A 26,042-nucleotide genomic window follows, 5' to 3' on the forward strand; every position below is an offset into this window, starting at 1 on the left:
CGGCACGTGGGATCTTCCCAGACCAGGGCTCAAACCCGCGTCCCCTGCATTGGCAGGCGGATTCCTAACCACTGCACCACCAGGGAAGCCCTAGTTTCTTTCTTATGTCTACCTCCACATCTACAGATGCAAACTTTGGTTACTCACACTCTTAATCACATGGCTCATTCCAAGTAAGAGACATTTGTGTGAAACTCTTAGGGTATGTCTTGCCTTCTCTGGCTGTCTTGCCATCTGCTGTGTTTGCCCAGCATCAGGGTTACAAATGGTGCAGTGTTGCAAAGCTCTGTGGTTTTGTTTCCTGAGAAGTTCCTGGAAACTCAACTAACTTAGTTCTAACTAAAGAAGGTTCTTTCTTATTTTATTGTCTGTTTCACACTTAAACCTTAAATCATAGGACATAGCTGGTGTGAGAACCACTGTCTAGGTGGGTGGCTGCTTTTAAGAATGAATTATTCCCCACAGACAGCCATAGCTGGTCCACTCAGTAATTTCCACACAAGGCTAATTTAATTGCACCTGTGCACTGTGCCCGTTACGAATATCATTAACCAATTACTAACAACCGTGTATAATTTTGAAAGCAAAACTAGTGAACTAAAAAGTAAAATATTGTATTGGGCGATTGGGATTGACATGTATACACTGGTGTGTACAAAATGGATGACTAATAATCTGCAAAAAAAAAAAAAAGTAAAATATTGTAACTTAATTATTTGTCATTTCTCCCCTTATCCCTTGATTCTTGTTTCCTCTTTCTAAAACCTAGAAGCGTGGATTTTAATTTGGAGAGCCTGTAAAGGCATTTTGTGAATGTTTGTTGGCTGAAAATTTAATCAGTCATTTAATTTCACCTGTCTCCAGAGAGGATTGCCCCTAAACAGTGCCCCTAGATCATCTTAGGTGTGGTTACCTGTCTTCTTCTTTAAGCTATATTATGAATTGCTGTGACATTTATCGGGGCGGGGGGCAGGAACTAGGGCTTTTTTTTTTTTAATTGAAGTATAGTTGATGTACAGTGTTGTGTTAGTTTCAGGTATACAGCAAAGTGATTCAGTTATACATATATATATATATATATATATTCTTTTTCAGATTATTTTCCATTATAGGTTATTACAAGATATTAAATCTAGCTCCCTGTGCTGCACAGTAGGTCCTTGTTATTTATCCATTTTTCATGTCTTAGAGTGGTCTTCATCGCACCGATGAGAGGACTGAGGCCCGGCAAGGAGCCGTGATGTGCCCAGGGTCACCTGGCCCTTTCCTGGCAGAGCCAGGAACAGAAGTAGGTCACCTGATGCTGGGTGCCGAGCTCTCCCCACACTTCGTCCTTGGATGAGGCTTTGCACTGCAATTAAGTGCCTTGCCAACCCCTTTCTGCCTTTTCTCAGCCAAGCGCTGGTTTAAAAATTAATGAATGCTTAATGGACATTTCTATTTCCTGTGAGTTAAGCCAGCCTTTTTTTCTCTTCTCCTCTGGTAGAAATCCGACATCCAGGACAGCGTCTGTTACAAGACCCAGCTCTACCAGATAGAAAAGTGCAGGCCCACCAAGGAGCCCTATGAGGTGAGTGGCCCCCAGAGCAAACCCCAGGATCCCTTAGGAAGAGTGGATTTCCATTCTGGGGGGAAGAGGGGAAAGGAAACCAATTATCGTAGGACACAGAAGTAGCCAAAGACAAATACTTACTTAACTGAGCCTTTGAGACATGGTTTACAGCGGGACCACCATCGTTCAGTCTCTAGACTGTGGTTCTCAGCTGTGGCCACATAGTGGAATCCCTGAGGAGCATTTTAACATCTGGATGCCCAGGCCGTACCTCAGACCGATTCCATCGATCCATTCTCGATCTCCAACGAGATCGGGGGTCAGTATTTTTTAAAGCTCCCTGGATGGTTCCCAGTGGAATCCGCTGTCAGATCTCCAAGAGGTTAAAAACAAGGTGCTGAAAAATATAAGTGTATGTAACACTTGGCATCAGGAGAACAAAGTACAGTGAGGAACAGGAAAAAGTATCTGGAACAATCCTTTCCAGTCAGCTGTCCCTGCTGACTTGATGCTACCTGGAACGTACCTGAGAGAAAATACCAAGATGCTTTGATTTCAGAATAAAAACTGGTATCATATCACCCCAAATTTGGACCCCAAATACATGCTTGTTAAGAGACTGTGCCTGGGAACTCGAGATCCAAGGCCTGGAGCACAGGGTAAGGGTCCCGCCACCAGGACTCCTCATTCGCTGTTTTGTGCAACGGGGCCTGCCTGTCTTCTCAGTGCATTTCCGTGGAATATGGAACGAGCCGGGCTGCGCTCCACGGCAGCAGCAGAAAGCAAGTGGGACACGGCCCAGGCCAGCCCAGTGACGCCGGTGACGGGGCTGCTGAACTGCCGGCACCACGTGTGAATGCGGCCACCCCTGAGCATCGAGGCGGGGGTCGGCTGGGGTAGCTGCAGGAGGAGGGCGGGGCTGGTCAATCTACACAGCCTGGGGGATGGTACCATTTAAGGAGGCAGAGAAAAGGAGGCGCTGATGACAGAGAAGCCAGCGAAGATAACGGGGCAGCCGGAGACCCAGGAGGGAGGGATGCCAGGGAGGACATGGGAAAGGTCAAGTATAAAGCAGCCAGTGGTGACAGCTGAGCGGTTTCTCGTCCTGGAGGAGGTGGAGAAGGCAGAAAGGAGATTGCGTGGATTGGGGGGAGTGAGGACCGTGAACAGAGATCTCTCCGTCGCTGCCGCTGGCGGTGAAGAAGGGCTGGGGAGCAGGCGGGCTGGGGGGCAGAGGAAGGAACTCCAGTGATGGGGGGGAGGGCATGCATTCAGAGCAGCCAGGGTGGGCCCTGGCCTTGACCCCAGGCTGCAGGCCTCCTTCCTCTGCGACTGGCTGTGAGGCACCAGCATGCTGAGGACGGAGATAAGATTTTGGAGGGGCAGCAGGGGGGTGCGGACTGGGGCTGGGCGGGGAGCATGGCTTCCAGGGCTGGGAGAGGGAGAGCAGAGATGGTGTAGGGCCAGACTCCCCTGAGCTCCACACCCCTCCGGCCAGTTGCTTCCTGAACCTTCTGTGGCGTGAATGAAGGGGTCTCAAATCCAGCACGCCTGGAACCAACCCCACCTCTCCTCCCCCATCTCCCCCCACCCCTGGCCCCTATTTTCTGTCTGCAAATGGCATCCCCACCCTCAGTACAGGGCAGAAACCTGGAAGACCTTTGTATTCCTTTCCCTCACCCCGAGAGCCAGTCTGTCGCCAGGTTCTGCTGGTTTGACTCCTGAAACTCTCCAAGCCCTCCACTCTCCATCCGACCCATCCTCGCCACCATCACCTCTTGCGTGGACCTCAGCTGCAGCCTCCTTCCTAACTGGTCCCGCTCCTTCCCTGTGACTACCTGGCGCTCCGTCCACACACCGGCCAGAGCGAGCGATTCACACTCAAATCAGACCATGTCACTTCCCCGCTTGAAACCTTCAAAGGCTTCCTTAACCTGGAAGGCAAACTCTGTGACGTGGCCACCACGCCCCGGATTGAACTGGCTTTGCCAGCAACTCCAGCCTTGTCTCCCAGGCCCCGCACACAGCCCTGCTTCTTGCTTCATGCTCAGTCCCATGGGCCTTGAGACTCTGTGCTCTCTTGGCTGCCAGGGCTGGCCACACCCTGTTCTCTCTTCCAGAATGTTCTCCCCACCCCTCTCTGCTGAGTTAATGTGTATCTTCAGCTCCCACTTCAGCTCACGTCCTCGTGGACCCCTGCCGTCCTCTGACCTCTGCCATTGGGTTGCATCCCTCCAGTACACACGGTCACACACATCCTGCTTCCTGGGGCTTGTCGCATTGGCAGGGTTCTGTTTGTTCAGGGATTATTTGATTATCATGTCTTCCCCACTCCGGACTGTGAGTTCCTTAAGAGCAGGGACGGTGTCACTTTTACTCCTCACGGTGTCCCTAGAGCCTACACAATGCCTGGCACCCAGTAGAGGCTCAATAAATATTTGCTAGATGAACAGATGAAATAATCAAGTGGACCTTGGTTCTAGTCTCAGAAAATAGAATTGGGCCAGCATCTGGGGAAGGTCGAACCTTCCAGGTGGGACCCCTCGCTTGATTAAAGTAGGGGACCCCCTGCACCATCGCGTGCAAGTCGAATTATCGTCACCTGATGGCCATGCCCTGTGGCAGGGAGGAACCTCTTACAGTCACTTGCAGGGAGGGTGGGCACCTCGGCTGGGGTCCAGGGGATTCACTGTTAGGCTCCCTGCCTCTTGGTTTGACTGTTTAGGGCCTCAGGTAATAACACAAACTTAGACGCACCGCATGCCCCTATGTGTGTGCCTAGGCAGCTCTAAGCCACGTGGCTGACGCCCATGTCCTTGGTTGCCCTAGTACCCTGCCCTGCTTGTGTGTTAAGTGTCAGAACCGCGATGGGAAAGGGGCCTCTTTTTTTCATCCAGATTATTACTCTCAGCTGATTATTTCATTTGGCCCGGAAGACACATAGTAAGCATTTTAAAACATTTGTCGAAATATTTAATGGTTAGGGTTTCAATAGGAACGCTAATGGGAAGACAGCATTTCAATTTTCTGTGATCCACTTGTTTTCTCCAAACTGCAGCGATCCTTGTGCTAATTAAATTACAGGCTCTGACTAGATGATGCAACTCCTCTCTCTGTTGGAACCTAGAAAGTGGAATGGGGCCAGTTAGAAAAAGTGGTGAGAAAGTCTGAAAGAAGCCAGATTTTCCAGGTAAAGCCCACTCAGAGCCTCTGTGGGGTTCTTCCCAGTTACCATCAGCTGGTCCAGGAGGAGAAGCGGCCAAGTGACAGGGGCGGGAGGTATTGTGAGCAGGAACCGTGGAATGAAGTTCAAGGTTGTACACAAGCCGGCTGGGGAGCGGCTCCGGGGCCATGTCCGGGCACTGAGGGCACGTGATGGTCTCTTCTTCTCCATCCTGGTTCTTTTTCTCCAAGGAGACGGAGGAGCTGAATTAAGTGGGAAGAGCTTCCCTCTTGGGACTACAGTGCCGTCATTTTATGACTTTACCACTTTCTTCCCCTCTTCTTCCTGTAACAGGCAGAGATTATGTCTGGAAAAGCGGGACACTTGTCTCACCTTAGGCATGTGCCCCAGAGATTCCTTTTCCTAAGACAGAGGCCCTGGGGGACCATGGGGGTCGTGGCAGAGCAGTCATCATTTCTAAACTGGCTTTAAAGCTGTAGAGAGCCAGGAGCCAAGTTTGTTTAGTCTTGAAGAATAATGCTAATTTGTAGCAAAATGTAAGTTAGAACTGGGGGGCTTCTCTGTAGTGTCAAAGTAACATTGCAGTTTTGGAAGAAAAGTTGTGCAGGGGTGTGGAGGGACTGTATTCGTTTGCTAGGGCCGCCATAACCAAGTCCCACAAACTGAGTGACTTAAACAACAGAAGTGTATTGTCTCCCAGTTCTGGAGGCCAGAAATCCAAGGTTGAGGTGTCCGCAGGATTGGTTCCCTCTGAGGGTTGTGAGGGAGAATCTTTCATGCCTCCTAGCTTCTGGTGGCTCCTGGCAATCTCTGGCATTCTTTGGCTTGTAAGAACATCACCCCGATCTCCGCTTTCGTCTTCACATGGCGTTCTGTGTGTGTGTGTGTGTGTGTGTGTGTGTGTGACCAATTTCCCCCTTTCTATTAGAATACCAGTGACATTGCACTAGAACGCACCCTGATGACCTCATCTTAACTTGCTTACCTCTGTCAAGGTAACACCAACACTCCTTCTTCTCAAAGGCAAAGGAGAGCAAACTTTCATACTCCCCCCTCCCCCAAGCTTCAAAGAGGATGTGATGGGCCTGTCCTGACCCTGTCTTCAAGTAAGGCCACATTCTGAGGTCTGGGGGTTAGGACTCCAGCATATGAATTTGGGGGGAATAAAATTAAACCCATAACGGGGACTGTAAGTTTAAAGGTAAAATATTACAATGATTTTCCTTTGTGTCATTTTAAAATCTGTACAAATTTTTTTTTTCTTTTTTTTTGCGGTACGCGGGCCTCTCACTGCTGTGGCCTCTCCCGTTGCGGAGCACAGGCTCCGGACGCGCAGGCTCAGTGGCCATGGCTCACGGGCCCGGCCGCTCCGCGGCACGTGGGATCTTCCCGGACCGGGGCACGAACCCGTGTCCCCTGCATCGGCAGGCGGACTCTCAACCACTGCGCCACCAGGGAAGCCCGTGTACAAATTTTTAAAATCAAGTATGGAATCAGGTCAAGCTGAATTGTTAGCAATCAGAACAGTGGTTACCTTTGGGGACGGGGAGAGGATGCTGGGAACGAGGGACTTCCAGGTGCCGGCTGGGTTCTGTGTCTTGATCAGGGTGCCATTGCGATGTGTTTTTGCTGTTTGAGGCAACATGTTGAACCCCTTACTCATCATCAGAGCACCCTTGTGTTATGTGTCCTAGACTTTAATAAAAATGTTGCCTAGAAAATCTATCCAGGGCAGGCGTTAGGACATCTGCTGCCTGCTTCCACGACAGTTTGGCTTCTTGTCTATAAACTTTGAAATGGAGAATCCTCAACCGGAGCTGCAAGTGGGAGGGGGTAGAGTTCAGGAAATAAACAGCAAGTGAAGCTTCTTGAATTGTTGAAAAATGCTGCTTTTTACAGGCCTCCCTGGGCACCTGGACAAGAGACCTCGAATTTCACGCTGTGCAGGTAAGAACTTGGGGGGTTATGTTGGATTACTCAGAGTTCTCCAGAGAAACAGAACCAATAGTGTGTGTGTGTGTGTGTGTGTGTGGATGTGTGTGGTGCTTGGACACCCAGGGAAGGGCTGATGTTTCAGCTTCATCCCCATGTCTCCTGGTGGCAGAATCCCTTCTTCCTCAGGACACCTCAGTCTTTTCCTCTTAAGGCCTTTAACTGATTACACGAGGCCCACCCAGACTGTAGAGGCTAATCTGCTTTACTCAAAGCCTACCAATTTAAATGTCAGTCACGTCTACCATATACCTTCACCGCAGCATCTAGACTGGTGTTTGACTAGACACGGGGTACCCTGGCCTAGCCAACTTGACACATGAAAGTAACCATCACCTATGACCCTGAAGGTTGGCAGATCTCTGCCCAGGGCTCTGGACCTTGCACACCTCCATCCTGTCCTGAATTCCACCATGCAGAATCCTGTTGTAAGTGGATTTGTCAGAATCCCTCAGATCAGATCAGTGCTGTCTATGCGTAGTTGACCATTTTTTTTATTGTCTTGCTAAAACTACACGCTTGGCTATGCGTTCGTGTTTCTACCTGTAAAGAAGTGGGGTTTGGCGCAGTGGTTGAGAATCTGACTGCCAATGCAGGGGACACAGGTTCGAGCCTTGGTCTAGGAAGATCCCACGTACCGCGGAGCAACTAGGCCCGTGAGCCACAATTACTGAGTCTGCGTGTCTGGAGCCTGTGCTCCGCAACAAGAGAGGCCGTGATAGTGAGAGGCCCGTGCGCTGCGATGAAGAGTGGTCCCCGCTCGCCGCAACTAGAGAAAGCCCTCGCACAGAAACGAAGACCCAACACAGCCAAAAATAAATAAATAAATAGATTAATTAATTAATGAGGACATACTTATTCAACATCATCCTCTATTAAAAAAAAAAAAAGAAGTGGGGTTTACAACAGTCCAGGGCTTCCCGGCTCAGTGGCCTAATTTATGAACCAAGCCCTCTTTTTTCTCAACTCAGTTGGTTGTTTCCTATGGCGAAATCAAGCCTCTGTGGCTTTCCCTTATGGGATGGGCCGCAAGGAGCCAAAATCATCCAGCAGACAACACCTGGGCCCCTGGGCCATCCCAGGTGTCCACGATCCGCACCTGGTTCTGATGTTCCAAACATCCAGGTGAGGTTGTCTCATCGTCAAGGGGACACCAGGCTCCAGAAAGCCCAAGCTGAGTGGACTTGAAGGCTCCTCAAAGAGGACAGCTGTAGCTCGCCCCCAGTCCCCTGGCCCCTCCGCTGTGCCATCACTGACACCCTGTGGTCAGTTCTGCACCGCGTGAGGGGCAGGTGGCCCGGCTGGGCAGCACTTCCTCCTGCAGCCTCGGGGGTGCGGGGCTGAGGGGGTGGGCCCAGGAGGCGTGGCCGCATCTGTCCTTGTTGAATGAATGCCTTTGCCTTTCAGACAGTGAAGCAGGCGAGATGTGGGGTTCATTTATATAACCGAAGAGCTTAGGAAGGACCCACCCTTTTGGTTATAGATGGGGAGGCCCGTCCCTCAAGGGGAAATGACTTGCTGAAGGTCACCTGGCCGTACCTTCAGGAGCAAAACGGGAAAGGCAGGGGGAGGGCTGCGGCTCCTTGGAGCCAGGAGCCTGGAGTCGCAGGGAAGAGTCTAAGGGGACCCGCGCCCTGGAGCTCAGATCTCAGAAGCTGAGGACTGGCTCCCCCATACCCCCCGGCCCGGCTGCCGAGCCTGCAGACACCTCCCTCCCGTAGCCCAGTGGATCCTCACTCACTGGTTGCTCCCTCTCCTCCATCAAACAATCCACGACATCCGAAGAGTCTTGGGTAGATAATCCTTAAGGGGTCACATTTTCCAAGTGTCCAGCTTTGTAAAGGTCCACGCACATGTGTGGTGGTTGGAACATGGTTGAAAGAAAACAAGAAGCTGTTTTGTGCGGGGTTTGCTTGTGGCCTCCTCTTGGATCTGCCTTGGGGGTGCGGACCGAGCATGAGGGGGCAGAGAAGACCCCTGAAGCTTCAGCTCCACGGCCCAACCTTAGGCGCACGCGGGGGAGGGGCGCACCGCCCTCCCGTGAGAATCAAAGGGAAACCAAAGAGACCCGAAGGCAGCCAGCGTTGCTGGGTGGGGTGCGCGGGAATGGGTGCAGGCATGTCAAAGGGGGAACGTAATTAGTCCTCCTGAAGATCTGTTTCTGTTACACAAGGCAATTTAGCGTCCTGCTCCCTGGGAAATCTCTTTTGGAGAAAATAGGCCATGCAAATGAGAAGGTAGAATTGGATGATCAGTTGCATTTGTCACCTGTGTTTGGAAGGCATGAGGATGGCTGCTTGTAAACAAACTTGTTTCCTGGGGGCTGGTGACCCTTCCACCGGGACTGACTGACCCAGCGGGTTATCCCGATGAACTCTATCTGGGTGGTGATATTGGCCCCCCGAAAGTTTGCATCTGGAACCTTTAGCTTTGAGAACCCACGGAGAGTTAGAAAAGGGCTGAGCCGGACCCAGGAAGCCGTCGGCAGGAAGCCGTCTGAGTGTAGGGAACGCAGGGCAGCCCAGAGGAAGGCGTGCTCATCATTCTTAAAAAAATCCTTAAAAAGGGGCCGGGGGCGGGGGGAGGGGGGGACTCCAGTTTTGTTTTTTCTTCCAAATACTCTTGTTTTACAATGTATCACGAAAGCGTGTTTGATTTCTTTTTTCCTGTTTAAGGTGTTATCAGGTAGAACTTATGAGTTTTCTCATAAAAACAGAGATAGAACAGAGCAAAAGGATGGAATTCTGCCAGACTTTTCAGGACAGGCCCCTTGATGCTTGGGGGAGGCTGGGGAGCGTGAAAGCTCACTCTCCTTTGCCGTAGAGACGGGGGCCTGTTGGTGTTCGATAGAAATGGGGAGAGGGGGGCAGTGGAGAATTGTGTTTAGCCTTGGCCTGGAGCAGATGCCCCCTTCCCCCCTCCGTAGTGTCCTGCCCACGGCCTCCTCTGTAGCATTCCAGATGCCGTCCCGGAGCCCTGGGACTACAGCGTGGTCCCTGATCCTGCAGTCGCTGTGCCCAGCCTTTCTCTATGCCACTGGAAACGCCTGGCCCTGCCCCAGGCTTCTGGAGGGCAGTGTGGAGTCAAGGGTCAAGAACACCGACTTTCACGGAGGACTGTGAACAACTGAGTTGCCGTCCGGCTCCTGGATGAATTCTTTTTTTTTTTTTTTAATTGAAGTATAGTTGATTTACGATGTTGTGCCAGTCTCTGCCTTACAGCAATGCGACTCAGTTATACACATGTAGACATTCTTTTCTTTTTCTTTTATAAATTTATTTATTTATTTATTTTATTTTTGTCTGTGTTGGGTCCTCGCTGCGGTGTGCAGGTTTCTCATTGTGGTGGCTTCTCCCATTGCGAAGCACGGGCTCTAGGCGTGTGGGCTTCAGTAGTTGTGGCACACAGGCTCTAGAGCACAGGCTCAGCAGCTGTGGTGCACGGGCCCAGTTGCTCCACAGCATGTGGGATCCTCCCGGACCAGGGCTCGAACCCGTGTCCCCTGCATTGGCAGGCGGATTCTTAACCACTGCACCACCAGGGAAGCCCGACATTCTTTTTTTAAATATTCTTTTCCATTATGGTGTATCACAGGATATTGAATCTATTTTTGTGTCCTATACAGTAGGACCTTGTTGTTTACCCGTTCTAAATGTAATAGTTTGCACCTGCCAGCCCCAAATCCCAGGCCATCCCTCTCCCTCCCCACCTCCCACCCCCGCCTTGGCAACCACCGGTCTGATCTCTACGTCCGTGAGTCTGTTTCTGTTTCGTAGGGAGGTTCATTTGTGCCATATTTTAGATTCTATATATAAGTGATATCACATGCTATCTGTCTTTCTCTTTCTGACTCACTTCACTTAGTATGATCATCTCTAGGTGCCTCCACGTTGCTGCAAATGGCATCATTTGTTCTTTTTTATGGCTGAGTAGTATTCCGTTGCATATATGGACCACATCTTCTTTATCCATTCCTCTGTCGGATATTTAGGTCATCTCCATGTCTTGGCTATTGTGAATAGTGCTGCTATGAACATAGGGATGCATGTCTCTTTTTGAATTATAGTTTTGTCTGGGTATATTCTGGGTCAATTCTTAACCACTGCAGGCTCCTCTGCAAGAGGGGATAACAGTATTTGCCTCATCCTGGGTCGTGCTCTTAGAATAGGGTCTTGCATTCCAGGCATCCTCAGTAAAGGTGGCAGTGGCTGCCCAGAAGCTGGGGAGGGTGTTTGCAGAAGTTTCACCTCTGCTTTCATCCCACTTCACTCCTCCCCAGGTGACAAGGCGTAAGCCCCGGGGAGCTATTGTCCTCATGGTGACGCTCAAGGCTGTGCTGGGCATCCCCACTTTCCATCTCTTCCCAGTCGTTCTTTCCCACTCAAAACCTGGACATAATGAACCCCAGTTCGTAAAGGCTCTGAAAATCCTCATTAGAAAGGGCTACCTGAGTGCAAGGGGATGTTTCCTTGAGAAGCTTTTCAACAACATCAATGAAAAATAGATGAGCTCTCTTGAATTGCAAATGCTCTTAAGGTTTTAAGGCAAGAAATGTGAAAATCGGTCTCTTTTTCCCCCCCTCCCTTGTGGTGAGGTCCGGTTTCAGTTGCCTCTGTTTAACAGTAAACATCAAACGTAATCTTTAGGGCCAGAAAAAAGCTTCCTCTTAGCAACATCACCCTTCCCAGAAGCTTGAACCCAATTAATTTTAATTCAGTTCCGTTTCCACTGGCTTTTTTGTTTTTGCTTTTTAATATTTCAATAACTATTTATTAAGCTTTCTCTCTGTGCCTGGCTTCATGCCCGAGGCTGTGGAGTGGAAGATATATAAAACAGTCAAATTCACTCCTAGCAGAGGGATTATAATTGAGTTAAATAAAGGCAAGACTGACAGCACAAGTGGTTGAATCGTGCCGATTTAAGTACGCAAGTAAGAGCCCGCGTGCCCAGAGCGGGTAAAGGGGTCAGAAGCTCACCTAGACGGGCTCAGGGCTCCGTGGGCTGCTCGTCCACCTCCTGGCTTGACTGAACACACAAGCACTGAGGAAGCAGTTGCGTTGCCTTTGTAGAACTGCCTTTGCAAAACCGCTACTGTGGGCAGAATCGTAGGGCTCTGCTATAAATAAGGCAGCAGGTTTCCGGGAGTCCTCATCTGCTTTGCCTGTTTGTTCAGCTTGTTCTAGAATAATGGACTGCCCAGGGATGACCTTGCCCTTGTTGGAACACATCAAGACGGCATAAGGCAGGGACCTGGGGACCACCGAAGGCTGCTGTGGCCCAGGCGGAGGGAGGGAGGTTCCCTGGAGCATCCGCTGGGCCTCAGCGCTTCCATTGTTCAACACGTAGCTGAGAGCCTAGCGTTTTGGAAAACTGGCGTTTCTTAACTCTATTCGATAACTCTTCAGAGAGGGACGCCATTGTGTATTCTTGTGTGTGTCTGAGTACCTATGTTGCTTCTGATTGGAAGGATAAAAAGCCCAAAGAACAAGAGAAAAGAGGGGATTTTCTTCATCGGCCGTTTTCCAAGAAGTTGGATAAGAGCCTGCCATCGCACAAACAGCCCTCAGCCTCGCTCATCACGCAGATTCAGAGCACCAGGGCCCTGCTGAAGGACCGGAAGGCCGCCAAGCCTGGCTTCCCCGACAAAGGTGGGTCGGCTCGGGGGGCTCTCCAGGCCATTTGTGTTCAGCTGCATGGCCGCTGTGTACCCCATGCTGGTGGCTGTGTAGGCCCCTGGGACAGACACACCTCTCGTGCCCGTGGGAAAGCAGGATTAATGCATGCAAGGCAACCTGAGAATAAGCAAGTCCAGACTGCCTGGTGTTGTCCACCGGTGTGGGCAGGATTTGAGAAAGCAGAGATGGGGTGCACGGGATTGTGGGAGCAGAGATCAGGGTGTAAGGTATTACGGGAGTAGAGATCAGGATGAAGGAGCAGAGATCGGAGGAATGGTTTTGCAGGAGCAGATAGGGTGCGTGGCATTGCGGGAGCAGAGCTTGGGATGCATGGTATCATGGAGCCAGGAATGGGTGTTCAGTACTGGAGGGGCAGAGATCTTGGCGCGGGAGCCGTGATGGGGGCGTGCTCTTGTGGGAGCCTTCACCAGAAAAGTGCACCCTGAGAGGCAGTGATGTGGGCTTTGGGGTGGAGGTAGGGTGCTCAAACCCAGCTCTATAGTTGGTTGCGGCCCAAGTTCCCTCCCCTCTGAGGATCTTAATTGGTTCCCTCACTTGTGAGGAAATCTACCCATCAGAGCTATCGGGTGGCTCGAATGAGATATGTGTGTGGGCTACTCTGCCTCGTTCATCATCCAGCACGTGAGATAACTAATCGATACGGGTCTCCTTCCTCTGGGGCAAGCGTCCAGCGATGCAGAAGGGAGGCTTAACACACACTGAGAGCCGGGAGGTGGGCACAGGGAGCCGGGGAGCATCCCGAGGCCACCTGTGGGGTAGGGGAGAGGTTCTCCTTACAGACGGCGGATGGGAGAGATTGTGGAGTCCGGTCTTCGATCTCTCTGTTTGAAATATGAAGAGACTGAGGTTCCAGGAGGGCCCTGGCTGCCTGAGATCAACCAGTGGTTCCCTGGGCAAGCAGGAAATTATCAGAGAGATTCAAACAGCACCAAGCAGCGCGGTCCATTTGGCTCTGAGACCGGTTCTCACCCAGAGAAGAACACCTCCATTTAGTTCAGTTTCATTCTGCAGGTTTCAGGAAGGCAGGGACCCCGCTGGAGGGACTGTGCTTGTCCCTCCTTGGGGGATCCTCCTTTCTGGCTTGGGAACAGGCAGCAAATCCTGTTAGGACCCTTGGCAGTGGTGTCCTGTGGATTCCCTAAGGAAAGTCTAGGTCAGGGCTGCATATTTGGGGGTAACTTTGCAGCCCCGGAGATGGAGTGCGTTCCTTGATACTTTTCTGGACCAACTGTCCTGTTTCTTTGCATTTTCCTGGGATTTGAGAGCCTGTTGCTGAGAAGCACCCCGGAGCCTATATAATTGCTAGCACTGACCACTCACTGTGTGGTAGGCAGTGTTTCAACTCTTGCCTCAACCCAGGGAAATCATTCTCGCCCCCATTTCTAGAGATGAGGAAATAACCCAGAGAGTTGTCCAAAGTCAGAGAGCTGGTGAGTGACGGCGCCCAGATTTCCAACCATGCAGCCTGGCTCTAGAACTTTCTCTCCTGACCAGTGTAGCCTACTGCCTGCCGGGCAGGATGGGATGAAGACGAGCCGGCAGTCATGCTCGAGGGTCGGGGCTGGTGACTGTGCCCTTCTTGCAGGGACAATGCAGTGTCAGGCTCTATGCCCCGGGGGCTGACTCTGAGCTGGGGATCAGTAGGGCCAGTGTGAGGGGCGTCCTCCCAGGATTTGCACCTCTGGGGAAGTGAAGGAAGCAGGACGACACGGAGGGAGAAGCCGGGCTACAAGTTGGGAGCACGCAGCCATCTCGGAGGGACAGGGACCTCACATGCCAGCTGGAACACTGGAGACGTTAGCCATCGATGAAATTTTCCTTCTCTCTGCCAGTGAATCTCGGGCATCTGTGCTGGCCCGAGGAGGAGGTTTATTTCAGGAGCTGTGTATTTATTTGTGTAAGGTGAAGAGGATTCCCAGTGCCCTGGGCTGTCCCCGAAATCACTGCCGGGGGCGGCAGCTTGCTCCTGCCTCTGAGCCCCGACGGGGCCTATAAAATATGATGGTAGGAAAAGGCAGCTAAGACAGGGCCTGTTCCACAGGAACTTGGCTTTACTTCCCTCACCTCCAAACTCGTGGAGGTTTTCCCTTTCTTTTCTGGCAGAGTCTGCAAGCCTGGATTCTAGTCTGTGCCAACTTGAAATGGAAGCCGTGGGGGTCAGCTGGTTGCCTTAAATATACAGAGGAAGAGTGTTTCACCCCTGTGCAGAATTAGGTGAGGCTCCGGTGAGACCAAAAAGCACGAGGGAGCCTTAAAAAGGAAGGGAGTTCTGACCCGTGCTATGCTGACACGGAGGAACCTTGCGGACATCGTGCTCAGTGAAACAAGGCGCTCACAAAAGGACAAATACTGTGTATTCCACTTATACAAGGGACGTAGAGTAGTCAGATTCATAGACCGGTTGCCCCTGGCAACCACTGTTAGATTTGCAAGGTGAAGTGTTCTATTTCACAGCAGTGTGGATGTACTGAACACTACTGAACTGTACACTTAAAAGTGGTTAAGTAATAAATAAACACTTTAAAATTCATGTTATGTAATTTTTACCATCATTTTTTTTTAAAAAGTCACGAGGGAAACCCTCCTTCCAGCTTTGATTATCTGAGGACCAAATTTGCAAGTCCTCAGAGAGCTGGTATCCACGTGCTTCCCCAGTTTTGTGGTCATTCTGTTGAGCCGTGGACCTTGTCATTCAAAGGCTCTTCGGCAGGGTCCGGAATTTTAAGCAACCGAAAGGAGAACAGAAGTTAAGCTGGAGCCATGAGGCAAATCAGAATCCAGGAGGCCTCCCATCACCAGCCTTCTGTCTCCTCCATTCTAGGAAGACCGTCTGATTCCCCATGGGGAGGATGGGATGCTGAGCACACTCACTTCATGGTTCCATCTGACCTCCCTGGATAACACACTGTCTCAGTGGAGCTGGAGGTCAGAGCAGGCGGGAGTGGGCCATTGGCACTGTTTGTGCGGCCGTCTTCATGTTTCCTTTGCTTTCTTGGTGTGCAGATTCCTTCGGCTGCCGCAATATTTTTCGCAAAACCTCGGACTCCAATTGCGTGGCTTCCTCCTCCATGGAGTTCATCCCTGTGCCACCCCCCAGGACACCCAGGATTGTCAAGAAACCAGAGGCCCCTCAGCAGGGGCCGGGGAGCGCTGGCATCCCTGCCAAGGAAGACCCCCCGATGCTGGATATGGTGCGCTCCTTTGAGTCTGTGGATCGTGATGACCAGACGGAACTGCTGTCCCCGTCCCATCACTATAGGATTCTGAGCTCCCCTGGAGGCCTGGCTCGAGGGAATCCCGGTGAGCGGATGCTCTCTCCCGTCCTGCTGCCCGGAAGCCCGTCACCTCTCCAAACCCCTTTGCACCCCACTCTGGTCTCCTTTGCCCACGAAGATAAGAACAGCCCCCCCAAAGAGGAGGGCATGTGTCCCCCAGCCCCGGGGCCCAGCAACAGCACCACACAGCCCCTGGGGAGCCCGAACTGTGTGAAAAGCCGAGGCAGGTTCCCCATGATGGGCATCGGACAGATGTTGAGGAAGCGGCATCAGAGCCTGCAGCCCTCCGCAGACAGGCCCCTGGAGGCCAGCATGCCCCCGCTGCAGCCCCTGGCCCCCGTGAGCCTCTCCTTCGACGTGGCTGACGGGGTCAAAGGCCAGTGTTAACCTGGGCAAGCAGTGGGGTTCTTGGCATTTCTAAGGAAAGCAATGGAGCAGCTCCATACATCTGTCAGGGCATGAAGACTCAAAGGCCTCTCACAGAGCATCCTTCACGGTCTCACCTCCTCCTGACATGCGATGTCCCCACAGCTGAAACCCACAGACCCAAGAGCCCGTACAGCCCAGTCCCGAGTAGGGCCCCCTGGAGATGCTGGGATCCCCCAGGAGGGTTGCCTGCCCGTGCATCCAGCTCCAGTCATGCACGGCCTCCTTCCTCCCACCCACTCACGAACGCTCCACCCACCTCCCTCAACTGCGCTGGGGGTGAGAAGCCAGCATCGGGCTCTGGGCCACTCAGATGACAGACCCTTCTGAGCTGTTTCTCCACTTCGTGCTCTGTGTGCGCCTCTCAACGGACTGTCCTCTTTTCAGCAGTCAGATGGCGGCGTCACAAACTGGTTCACCCAGGCACGGTTTCCCCTCTTTTCATAGAGGTGGATCCCATGAACCCCTGGGGAGGACAGGCAGGAACCTCCGAAACCAGCACCGTCCCCTCTGAGCAAAAAGGGGCATCTGGTCAAAGACCGATCCGAACGGTGGGGACGCCAATGAAAGGAAAGGGCCGATGGGGACAGTCATTTGCCGAGCGAGGTCTTGACAGATTTCTTTTCTCTTTTGGTTGAAACTTGCTAATGGTTGAATTCTCTTCTCCGAAGATGATTTTTCTTTATGTGATGTCATTAGACCGAAACAACATAATTTTTAAAAACCTGGATGGAGAGATGAGAATTGATTTCACCAAACTCCTGTTCTCACGGGAGAGTACGCATGGAGGGCATCAAAGCTCACCCGGGTGATGTTTTGAGTGGCTGGTGGCCTACGCTGGCCTGCAGGAGGGGCGAGATCATAGCCGGCCGTGTGTTCTTCCCATCAGATCAACAGAGCCCTGATCCTGCTGGAAAGTGTAACACATAGTTGGAAAGAGAGAAGAGAATTAAGGTTGGATATGGACGTACTCAGAAGGCGCCATTAGCTCTGTGCAATGCGGTTTTCAAGCTGCCGAGGAAACAGGCGTGATTTAGAATTCAGCCAGTTTGCCGTGGGCTGTGAGAGGCTCGTCTGGAGGGCATCACGTTCAATATACAGTGTCATATCTTCTCTGAGGACAGCAGCATTCCTCACGCAGGCTTTGAGTCCATGTTCTGTTTTCACACCTTTTGCCAAGGATGGAACCAAAGATGCATCTCTGGGTCTGTGTCTGTGCCGTTCCCTCTGTACGTGTTCTGTGGACCCCAGCGTTGTCTGACCGTGTGTAGCTTGGAGCCCCCCGGGGGCTGTCTCCACTGGGGTCTGGGCCCTGGCACTTGGTGGGGACCACTTGGTGGTGAGCAGAACTGGCAAAAGAAGAAGAATCAGCACAGGTTGGATAGAGGTCAGTTCGGAGACAGGTTACACTGCAGCCTGGAGTCTTCAACTGTTGGCTGGTGCAGGTGCGGCCAGAAACCACTAATGTGGCCACCCCAGGGCTAGTCCTCCCAGCCCGCTGATCCCGAACAAAGGCCACAGCCTCTGAGCATTTGCAAAGCCTGCCTTCCCTTCCACCGGCAGCCAGCCTGTGCCAGAGAGTAGCGGGGATGGTCCTTCATTTCTTCTCATTCAGCACTGGTGACCTTCTTCCGCCCCAAACGTCTCTGACTGAGCAAGGAGACAGCAGATACCTGGCTGTCCCCAGAAGCCACTGCCGTGGCCCGTCTTGGCTGACCTTGACAAGACCTGGGGCTGCTGCTTCCCCCTTGATGGGCTCGCCCCAGCCCTAGGGCTAGGGAGTAAGTCAGGCTCCCCGCTGTCGGTGGCACTCCTTTGGATGGCTGCAGACCGGCTTGCGGAACTTTCCGTTGAAAATAGAGCTTTTTAAGTCGAGAGAAGAAAAGCATCTGAAAAAGTCCCTCTCTCCATTTGACATGAAGTGTTTGGTTTTTGATCGCCGAAGAAGCCTTTTTGAAGATGGTTTCCAGCTGCAAGTGCCGACTCTGCAGGCTTGCAGGCTACGTGCCTGTGAACTTGGTCTCGCTCTTTATGTCTCTCTCTTGTGTTTTACTTGCCTCGAGAACATGAGCATTTCTGTGTCGCTGTTAGCTTGCTGGGACGTGTTCCCCGATCCTCGTATGCTTCCAGAGCAGCTGCAGGCTCTCCTACAACTGACCAAATGCATCGCCACTGGCAACTTGAACTGTGAACTCAGGTTTCTTCCAAACCCAGTGAGAGGTGAGGGGGGAGTGAGGAAGGGGGGAAACTGTATTGTGTGTGTGTGAGCACCTGACAAATCTATGGAATCGAGTGAGAGGAGAAATGTTAATTCTTTATTATTTTATTATATTTATATGGAGACCTTGATTATCCCTTTGGTAGGTACAAAGCGTGTTGTCTCTTTGACCCATGACTGTCTCTCAGTAGTAGTCTGCACCTGTGAGCTGAGTCAGCCTATAGTTACTGCCGGAAGTGACAACTATCTTCGTGTGACATCCGGGAGGAAAAGTCGGCTTTCGTTGTACCATCTGGTCATAAGTAAGGACTGTATTTGTGTCACCATTATTAAATATATGTACTTTTATAACGACTGTGAAATACACTTTTCCCTCACTATGGCTGCTTCATTTATTGGCTAATATAGCTTAAAACTAAGAGCACGTTGCAAAATAGTGGTATCATCTTCTACGTAAAGTTCTTGGCCCAGGAACTGACAGGATACAAGAGGGGATCAAGGTGTGGGTATCTGAGGGCATTTTTGGCTTCGTTTCACTTGCCACAGGGTGTCTGCCAACATCTATCTGCCTGATGTCCGGCAGATGGCAGTTCAAGACGAATCAGCATTTTTCTGTTTTGGGGGCAGGGGTATCAGGATCTTCCTTGTAGACTCTGAAAATGGCACATGAAGAATGCCATCTGTGAACATTACCTCTAGCTTTTGTCCTTGTTTGAGGGTTGGGGGAAGAGGAGTGGTGAGTAGAATGGAAGGGGGGTCCAGACGGGGTGTTCGGATTGGCCCAGTTCTGACTTCTTTCATAACTGTTCACAAAACATTTTTCGTATCTACAGACTTGCTTAAGCCCTGTGTCCCCCTTGCAGTGTGGCTCCCCTGTACGGTGCAGCATGGTAGACAGTGAGAGGCCCACAGTTTCCACTATGCAAAGCTCGCTCTGAAGTTTGATGGGGTGGGGATGGGGGAGGCAAGAAGGTGTGTCTAGTTTTGATGATGATGTTTTCTTTTAGGAATCAGAACAATGTAGAACAGAAGGGACCTGAGATCATGGGGTTCAACCCAAGCTTTTTCGAAGAAGAGAAAACTGGGACCCCAAATGGTTTAAGGACTCTCCAGGGTCCCTGAGTGGGTCTGGGGGGCAGGGCACCTTCCTCAAAGAACACAGAGAAATCAGAGAGCATGGCCACCGTGGGCAGAGGGGAAAGTCAACAGCAGATCGGGCTGTGCTTACAGCATGTATCTTTGGGGTTTCCACGTGGGCCAGGTCTTTGCTGTTTTAAGTTGTTCTCAAAATTGTGCAGCCTCTTGAGATCCTGAGCATCACACGCTTTCTGTCTACCATCAACTCTTTTTTTTTTTAAACTCTTTATTTTATACGGGAGTACAGTTGATTAACGATGTTGTGTTTCAGGTGTACAGCAAAGTGATTCAGTTATAGAGCTCCTGAGCATCACACGCCTTCCGTCTACCATCAACTCTTTTTTTTTTTAACTTTATTTTATACAGGAGTACATTTGATTAACGATGTTGTGTTTCAGGTGTACAGCAAAGTGATTCAGTTATACATATACATGTATCTATTGTTTTTCAAATTCTTTTCCCATTTAGGTAGTTACATAATATTGAGCAGAGTTCCCTGTGCTATACAGGAGGTCCTCGTTGGTTATCTATTTTAAATACAGCAGTGTGTACATGTCAACCCCAAACTCCCTAACCCTCTCCCCTCCCTTTCCCCCCAGTAGCCGTAAGTTCGTTCTCTAAATCTGTGAGTGTGTTTCTGTTTTGTAAATAAGTTCATTTTGTCATTTTATTTTAGATTCCACATATAAGTGATATCATACCATATTTCTCTTTCTCTCACTTCACTCAGTATGGCAACTCTTGAAGCCGGACAAAAACTCTTTCATTCTCAACAGATCTCCCAAGTAAGCAGCCACCCTGGATAGCCTCGTTATCTATGTTAGCTGTTAAAAGGCTACTGGGTTTTACTAGATTAAGTCAATAAAATACTTTCTATATAGCCATGTCATAACGTGAGACCAGTTCAGAAAGAATGTGAGACTGATATTTTTAGGGGATCTGGAAGCCTCTCGATTTTTGTATTTGTTTTCTTTGTAAGACCCTCGAAGTGTTACAGGCACAGTTAGAATAATGCAGAGCAGTACTGGTTCAATTTAATGTCATCACTTTTCAATGAAAGGAGCATATTTCCTGAGTGTACTATTTGTGGCAGGTTTTTTTTTTTTTTTTTTGGTCAAGGGTGCTTTTCAGACACCTGGTTCCAAACACAAATGGCGTCTGTATTTGCACTTCGTTTCTGTGGACCTGTTTTCAGGACACACACTTATCTCTGAGAGCTGATGTCTGTGGCTCCAAGGGGCCTGGGGGTGGGAAAGGGCGGGAAGCATCTCAGCCTTTGCAATTTCCTTCTACATGTATATCCACGTTTGAGCTGGTGTGCGGATAAGGAGGTCTTTGGGGGCATGAGCTCTGGGAGTGTAGAGTAGACTAATGTGCAGCAAACTCGGACTAACCAGTGACACATCACAGAGTGGACAATGCCAGGACGCTGCATTTTTATTTAATAAATGGATCCAATTTAAGGGCCTGAGTTAGTTACACAACATATTCCTTGTTCAGAAGATGGCCCATAGCTGTTTTGTTAATCATTTATTTACTTTATTTATTTATTTTTGGCTGCATTGGGTCTTCGTTGCTGCATGCGGGCTTTCACTAGTTGTGGCGAGCGGGGGCTACTCTTCGTTGCGGTGCGAGGGCTTCTCATTGCGGTGGCTTCTCCTGCTGCGGAGCACGGGATCTAGGTGCGTGGGCTTCAGTAGTTGTGGCTCGCGGGCTCTAGAGCGCAGCTCAGTAGTTGGGGCACACGGGCTTAGTTGCTCCGTGGCATGTGGGATCTTCCCGGACCAGGGATTGAACCCATGTCCCCTGCATTGGCTGGCGGATTCTTAACCACTGTGCCACCAGGGAAGTCCCCCCATAGCTATTTTGAAAGGAAAGTCTTTGGCTAATATTATATATAAACCCTCAGGAATAACAAAATTTATTTTTTCTAGGCCGTGTTACCACAGCCAGCTAACAAAGGGCAGAGTGCAAGCCTGTGTCAGGACTAAGGCTTCTTCTCCAAGGTTAGGTAGTGAATTCACGGCAGGTCTGAAATGAGCGTAGTGCCTTCTGTGATCCTTCACCAGTGTACTCTTCTCTGACAGCCAGTGTGTTAGATAGATCAGGCTTTGCTATGAGAAATTCACCCCCAAATCTCTGGAATTTGTGCAATAAAGCTTTATTTCTTACTTACACAAACATTTATGCACTTTGGCTGACTCCAGAGTAGCTGTCCTCCATGTGGTGACTCAGGGATCCAGGCTGCTTCCAGCTTCCAGTTCTGTGCACTCAAAATGAAGCTTCTCTAGCTGCTACAGCCAAGAAGGGCGAGCTGGAGGGCTTCCCCTGGCCCTTGAGAGCTTCGTGAGAGCTGGAACTAGTCCTATGGCCCTGCCTGTGAGCAAGAGGCTGAGAAATGTGTGGGACCATATGGATATTTTGGGTGCAGTGAATGTTTCTGCCACAGGGGAAGTACAGATGCCTCTCCCTTAAAGGTTCCCTAAAATTGGGTTGGCCTTTCCCATTGTTCCACAGTTATGGCCCCTCTTCACGTGTAAGGACTATTTGTTCTACATAAAGGGATAAGCATTGTTAATTATAGATACTTCCTTTAATTTAAGAAGAGTGTTATAAGCTGAATTGTATGCCCTCAAAAATTCATATATTGAAGGCCTAACCCCCCGTACCTCAGAATGTGGCTGTGTTTGGATATAGGGCCTTTAAAGAGGTGAGTTTTAAAAAGGCCACCATTAGGGTGGACCCTAATTCAATCTGACTGGTGTCCTTATAAGAAGAGGAAATTTGGATACACAGAGGGGACACCAGACAGAGGAAAAAGACCATGTGAAAACACAATGAGAAGGCAGCGTCTGCCAGCCAAGGAGGGAGGCCTCGGGAGAAAGCCAACATGCTGACACCTGGATCTTGGATTACTGGCCTCCAGAACTGTGAGGGAATACATGTCGGTTGTTTAAGCCGCACGGTCTGTGGTATTTTGTTATGGCAGCCCCAGCAGACTAACACGGTGGGGAGGCCAAATAGTAATATTTATATATTCTACAAATCCCACAGATTTTGTCCCGTATGTTGAATCTCGTTTACCCTTTTCTTGCAACTAAATTACTCCCAGAAAGTTGTCCTTTTTTTTGGAGTGAAATTCCACCTTTTCCAAGTGTCCCCGATATGCTAGACCCATGAGCCAGTTGTTTTCAAGTATATTTCTTCCTTCAGTCCAGAGACCCACAGACTTTTCTGTAAAGGGCCAGAAAGAAAATACTTTACGCTTAGTGGATTATCGTGCAGTCTGTGGTATGTTCTTCTTTGTGTTTTGTTTTTGTTTTTCTACAACCCTTTAAAAATATCTGGTGGGCAGACAAAAACAGGCCACAGAGACTTTGGCCCTCAGGCCTCCCGCTTTAATCCTCACAAGAACCCTGTGAGATTGGGTTCAGATTGGTCAGATTGTCAGATTGTCTCTATTTTACAAGTAAGTTGAGGTAGCTTTGCCCAGTTCACACAACCAGCACTAATGCAGTCACAGACCACAGATGTTCAAAATGTCCCACCACCCGAAAAGAAGAAAAAGAGAGCTCCTTCCTTATTGCTTTTGGTAGACTTCCAGCGGTGGTTCCATCCACAGGCGCGGCGACACTCCAAGAGAACGTCCTGGTCACCAGTCTGCCGCTGCCACTATTAGTCCCCATTCTCGGATTCATCCTGCTTCACCCACACAGAAGAGCATGGCCCTGGTGCTCAAATCACATTCCATTCAAGCCGTTTCCCATTCTCTTTGTGAATGGCCTCTCCAAAATGGGCTCTTGCTTGCTCATAAAAAGAGAGAGCTTAGTCACCATTTGAGGGAAGAAGTCTAAATCTAGAGCAGATGTGTAGCTGCATGATGTCTTGTAGATGAATCATGGCCATTACTCAAACCTGAATGACATGGTGTGGCCACTGGCTGGACCAGCATCCCCTCCACTGAAAGATGAATCGTGCCATCTGAGTCAGAGAGCCCCAGAGAGCCCATTCAGAGCCCTTCCCACCTTGGCCACTTCAATTACGTGAGCCATTCTCACTTTCAGAGCCTTTGGGTCCAAGTCACAGAATCACAAGGACCTTGGGGTCACCTAGTTCCTGGGCTTAGTCCCCCCCCCCAGGAGTTTGGGGCATTCCACAAAGAGCGACAGGAAACATGGGTTCTCAAGATAAGCACGAAGCAGCTCCTTGGAGCAGAGCTTTTATAACTCACTGCTAATTAAAACAATTTTTTTGTTTTTTTACTTAAAACTAACATATGTCATGTATTCAGATGCAAAATTAGTGTGCATATTGTGAATCCACCCCTGATTGTCCTCTCTGCTTTGGATATTTCAGGGGATAATTTTAAGAGGCACAGTCAGGGTCAACCTCCCTCATTTACAGATGATGCATTTGAGGCCAGAATGGAGAAATAAGGCATGAGGAACTCAAACTTGTCATTGGCAACATCTGCCTCCATGGTCAGTTCTCTTCCCACCACCCTGCGTGAAGAGCCCAGAATTAAAGGAGGGCTCTCCTTTGCAGATGGGGATGCTTAGGAGTGTCACGATGTCTGGGGTCTACTCATTCCGTCTTGCAAATTTGGGGCCACAGAAAGGGTGGATAATAGAAAGAAGGAAATTGATTTGTGAGGAGTATTTGAAGGAAGAGGGTATGTGTAACTGCTCTCTCCACCTTCCCAAGCATGGTTTGTCTTGCCCTTCTCTGGGTACTCATGGTCCTCCACGAGTACATCCAACACAGGGATGGATGGGTGGGTGCATAGTAGGTGGATGAGTGGGTGAATGGGTGAGTGGCTGATGGATGGATGGGTGGGTGGTGGATGGATGGGTGGGTGGATGGGTGAGTGGCTGATGGATGGATGGGTGGGTGGTGGATGGATGGGTGGATGGATGGGTGGGTGGATGATGAATGGATGGGTAGGTGGTGGATGGATGGGTGGATGGTGGATGGATGGATGGATGTATGGGTGGGTGGATGATGAGTGGATGGGTAGGTGGTGGATGGATGGGTGGGTGGATGGGTGGGCGAGTGGCTGATGGATGGATGGGTGGGTGGATGGGTGAATGGCTGATGGATGGATGGGTGGGTGGTGGATGGATGGGTGGGTGGATGGGTGAGTAGATGATGAATGGATGGGTAGGTGGTGGATGGATTGGTGAGTGGATGGGTGAGTAGCTGATGGATGGATGGGTGGGTGGTGGATGGATGGGTGGGTGGATGGGTGAGTGGCTGATGGATGGATGGGTGGGTGGTGGATGGATGGGTGGGTGGATGGGTGAGTGGCTGATGGATGGATGGGTGGGTGGTGGATGGATGGGTGGGTGGATGGGTGAGTGGCTGATGGATGGATGGGTGGGTGGTGGATGGATGGGTGGATGGATGGGTGAGTGGCTGATGGATGGATGGGTGGGTGGTGGATGGATGGGTGGGTGGATGGGTGAGTGGCTGATGGATGGATGGGTGGGTGGTGGATGGATGGGTGGATGGATGGGTGAGTGGCTGATGGATGGATGGGTGCGTGGTGGATGGATGTGTCACCATCTTCTGCTGTTACCAGGACCAGAGGCCTGGCAAGTCTGGACCTGGCACAGGGCCTTGGGAACCACGGGGGAGTCAACTCTGTGAAGTCTCGAGATGTTCAGAATTGAGTATGTTAGGAAGTGATGCTTTGGGTGGAAATTTTGGGATGCTCAGAGGTGGGGAGGAGCAGAAACCACATCTGACCATGTGGAGTGATTGGCAGGTCCACCCCAAGGAAGGCAGACACTGGGACCAAGTTGATAATCTGGTCACCTCCTGACATAGACTTTCACAGAGAGACAACCCTGGAGGGGAGGGGGGATGCTGAATTGTGGGAATGCTGTGTCCAGGGGTTTATGAAGTCTCGATTCTCCACAAAATCCATGGATCAGCATACTGTTTGTCCTAAAACTCTATCTTCACATCAGAATATTCTCTGGAGTTTCAGGCATGTTTACCAAGCCCCAGAGAAGGACCACATTCAACTCAGTGTATCCAAAACAAATTATCTCATTCTTCAGACCAAATTCTCCTGGTCTCCCTCTTGTAGTGAAGGGCACCACAGATGCGTCCTTGCCCAAGCCCCAACCTGAGCATCATCCTGGACCACATTCTCCCCTCACCTCCCACCTCTAGTCCATTCACAAATCCTGTTAGTTCCACCCTCCAAAGACGAAGGGCTACCAAGGGCTAGTATGAACTCCACATGGAGGTATGAAATCCACTCTCCTCTCATGCCCTTAGCATGGGGCAGTGGAAGACACATCAAATCCAGAACCATCTGCAAAATAAGAATTTGGGATAATAAGTTAAATGAGATTAAATAGTTAATATATGCAAGACACTTAGAAGTGTCTGATACAAAGCAAGTGCTATAGGTGTGTAAGCTATCTTGTGGCAATTTGCTGTGCTGTTGTACAGAGTACCAGAGTCGAGGGGCCTGCGTCCTCAGCCTTGATCTGCATTAAGGAGCTATGGACAAGTTGTCCCACTCTCTAGGGAGAGATTCCTCACTGAC

The 26,042-nt window shown here is 50.4% G+C and overlaps 1 protein-coding gene across 1 annotated transcript in view; it reads left to right on the forward strand.

Moving 5' to 3' along the window:
- The window catches only part of HUNK (hormonally up-regulated Neu-associated kinase), a gene marked incomplete at both ends in the record, with an annotated part of 110,337 nt that extends 94,251 nt beyond the window's left edge, over positions 1-16,086 (forward strand). The window contains 4 exons of the mRNA XM_082655599.1: positions 1,487-1,570; positions 6,636-6,683; positions 12,196-12,376; positions 15,428-16,086. Of these exons, the coding sequence (XP_082511725.1) occupies positions 1,487-1,570; positions 6,636-6,683; positions 12,196-12,376; positions 15,428-16,086 (972 nt within the window). The remainder of the gene's footprint in view (positions 1-1,486; positions 1,571-6,635; positions 6,684-12,195; positions 12,377-15,427) is intronic.
- Positions 16,087-26,042: the final 9,956 nt, after the last annotated feature.

Source organism: Grampus griseus (genome assembly GCF_964374135.1).
Source record: "Grampus griseus genome assembly, chromosome: 5".
In the NCBI taxonomy this organism is placed as follows: domain Eukaryota; kingdom Metazoa; phylum Chordata; class Mammalia; order Artiodactyla; family Delphinidae; genus Grampus; species Grampus griseus.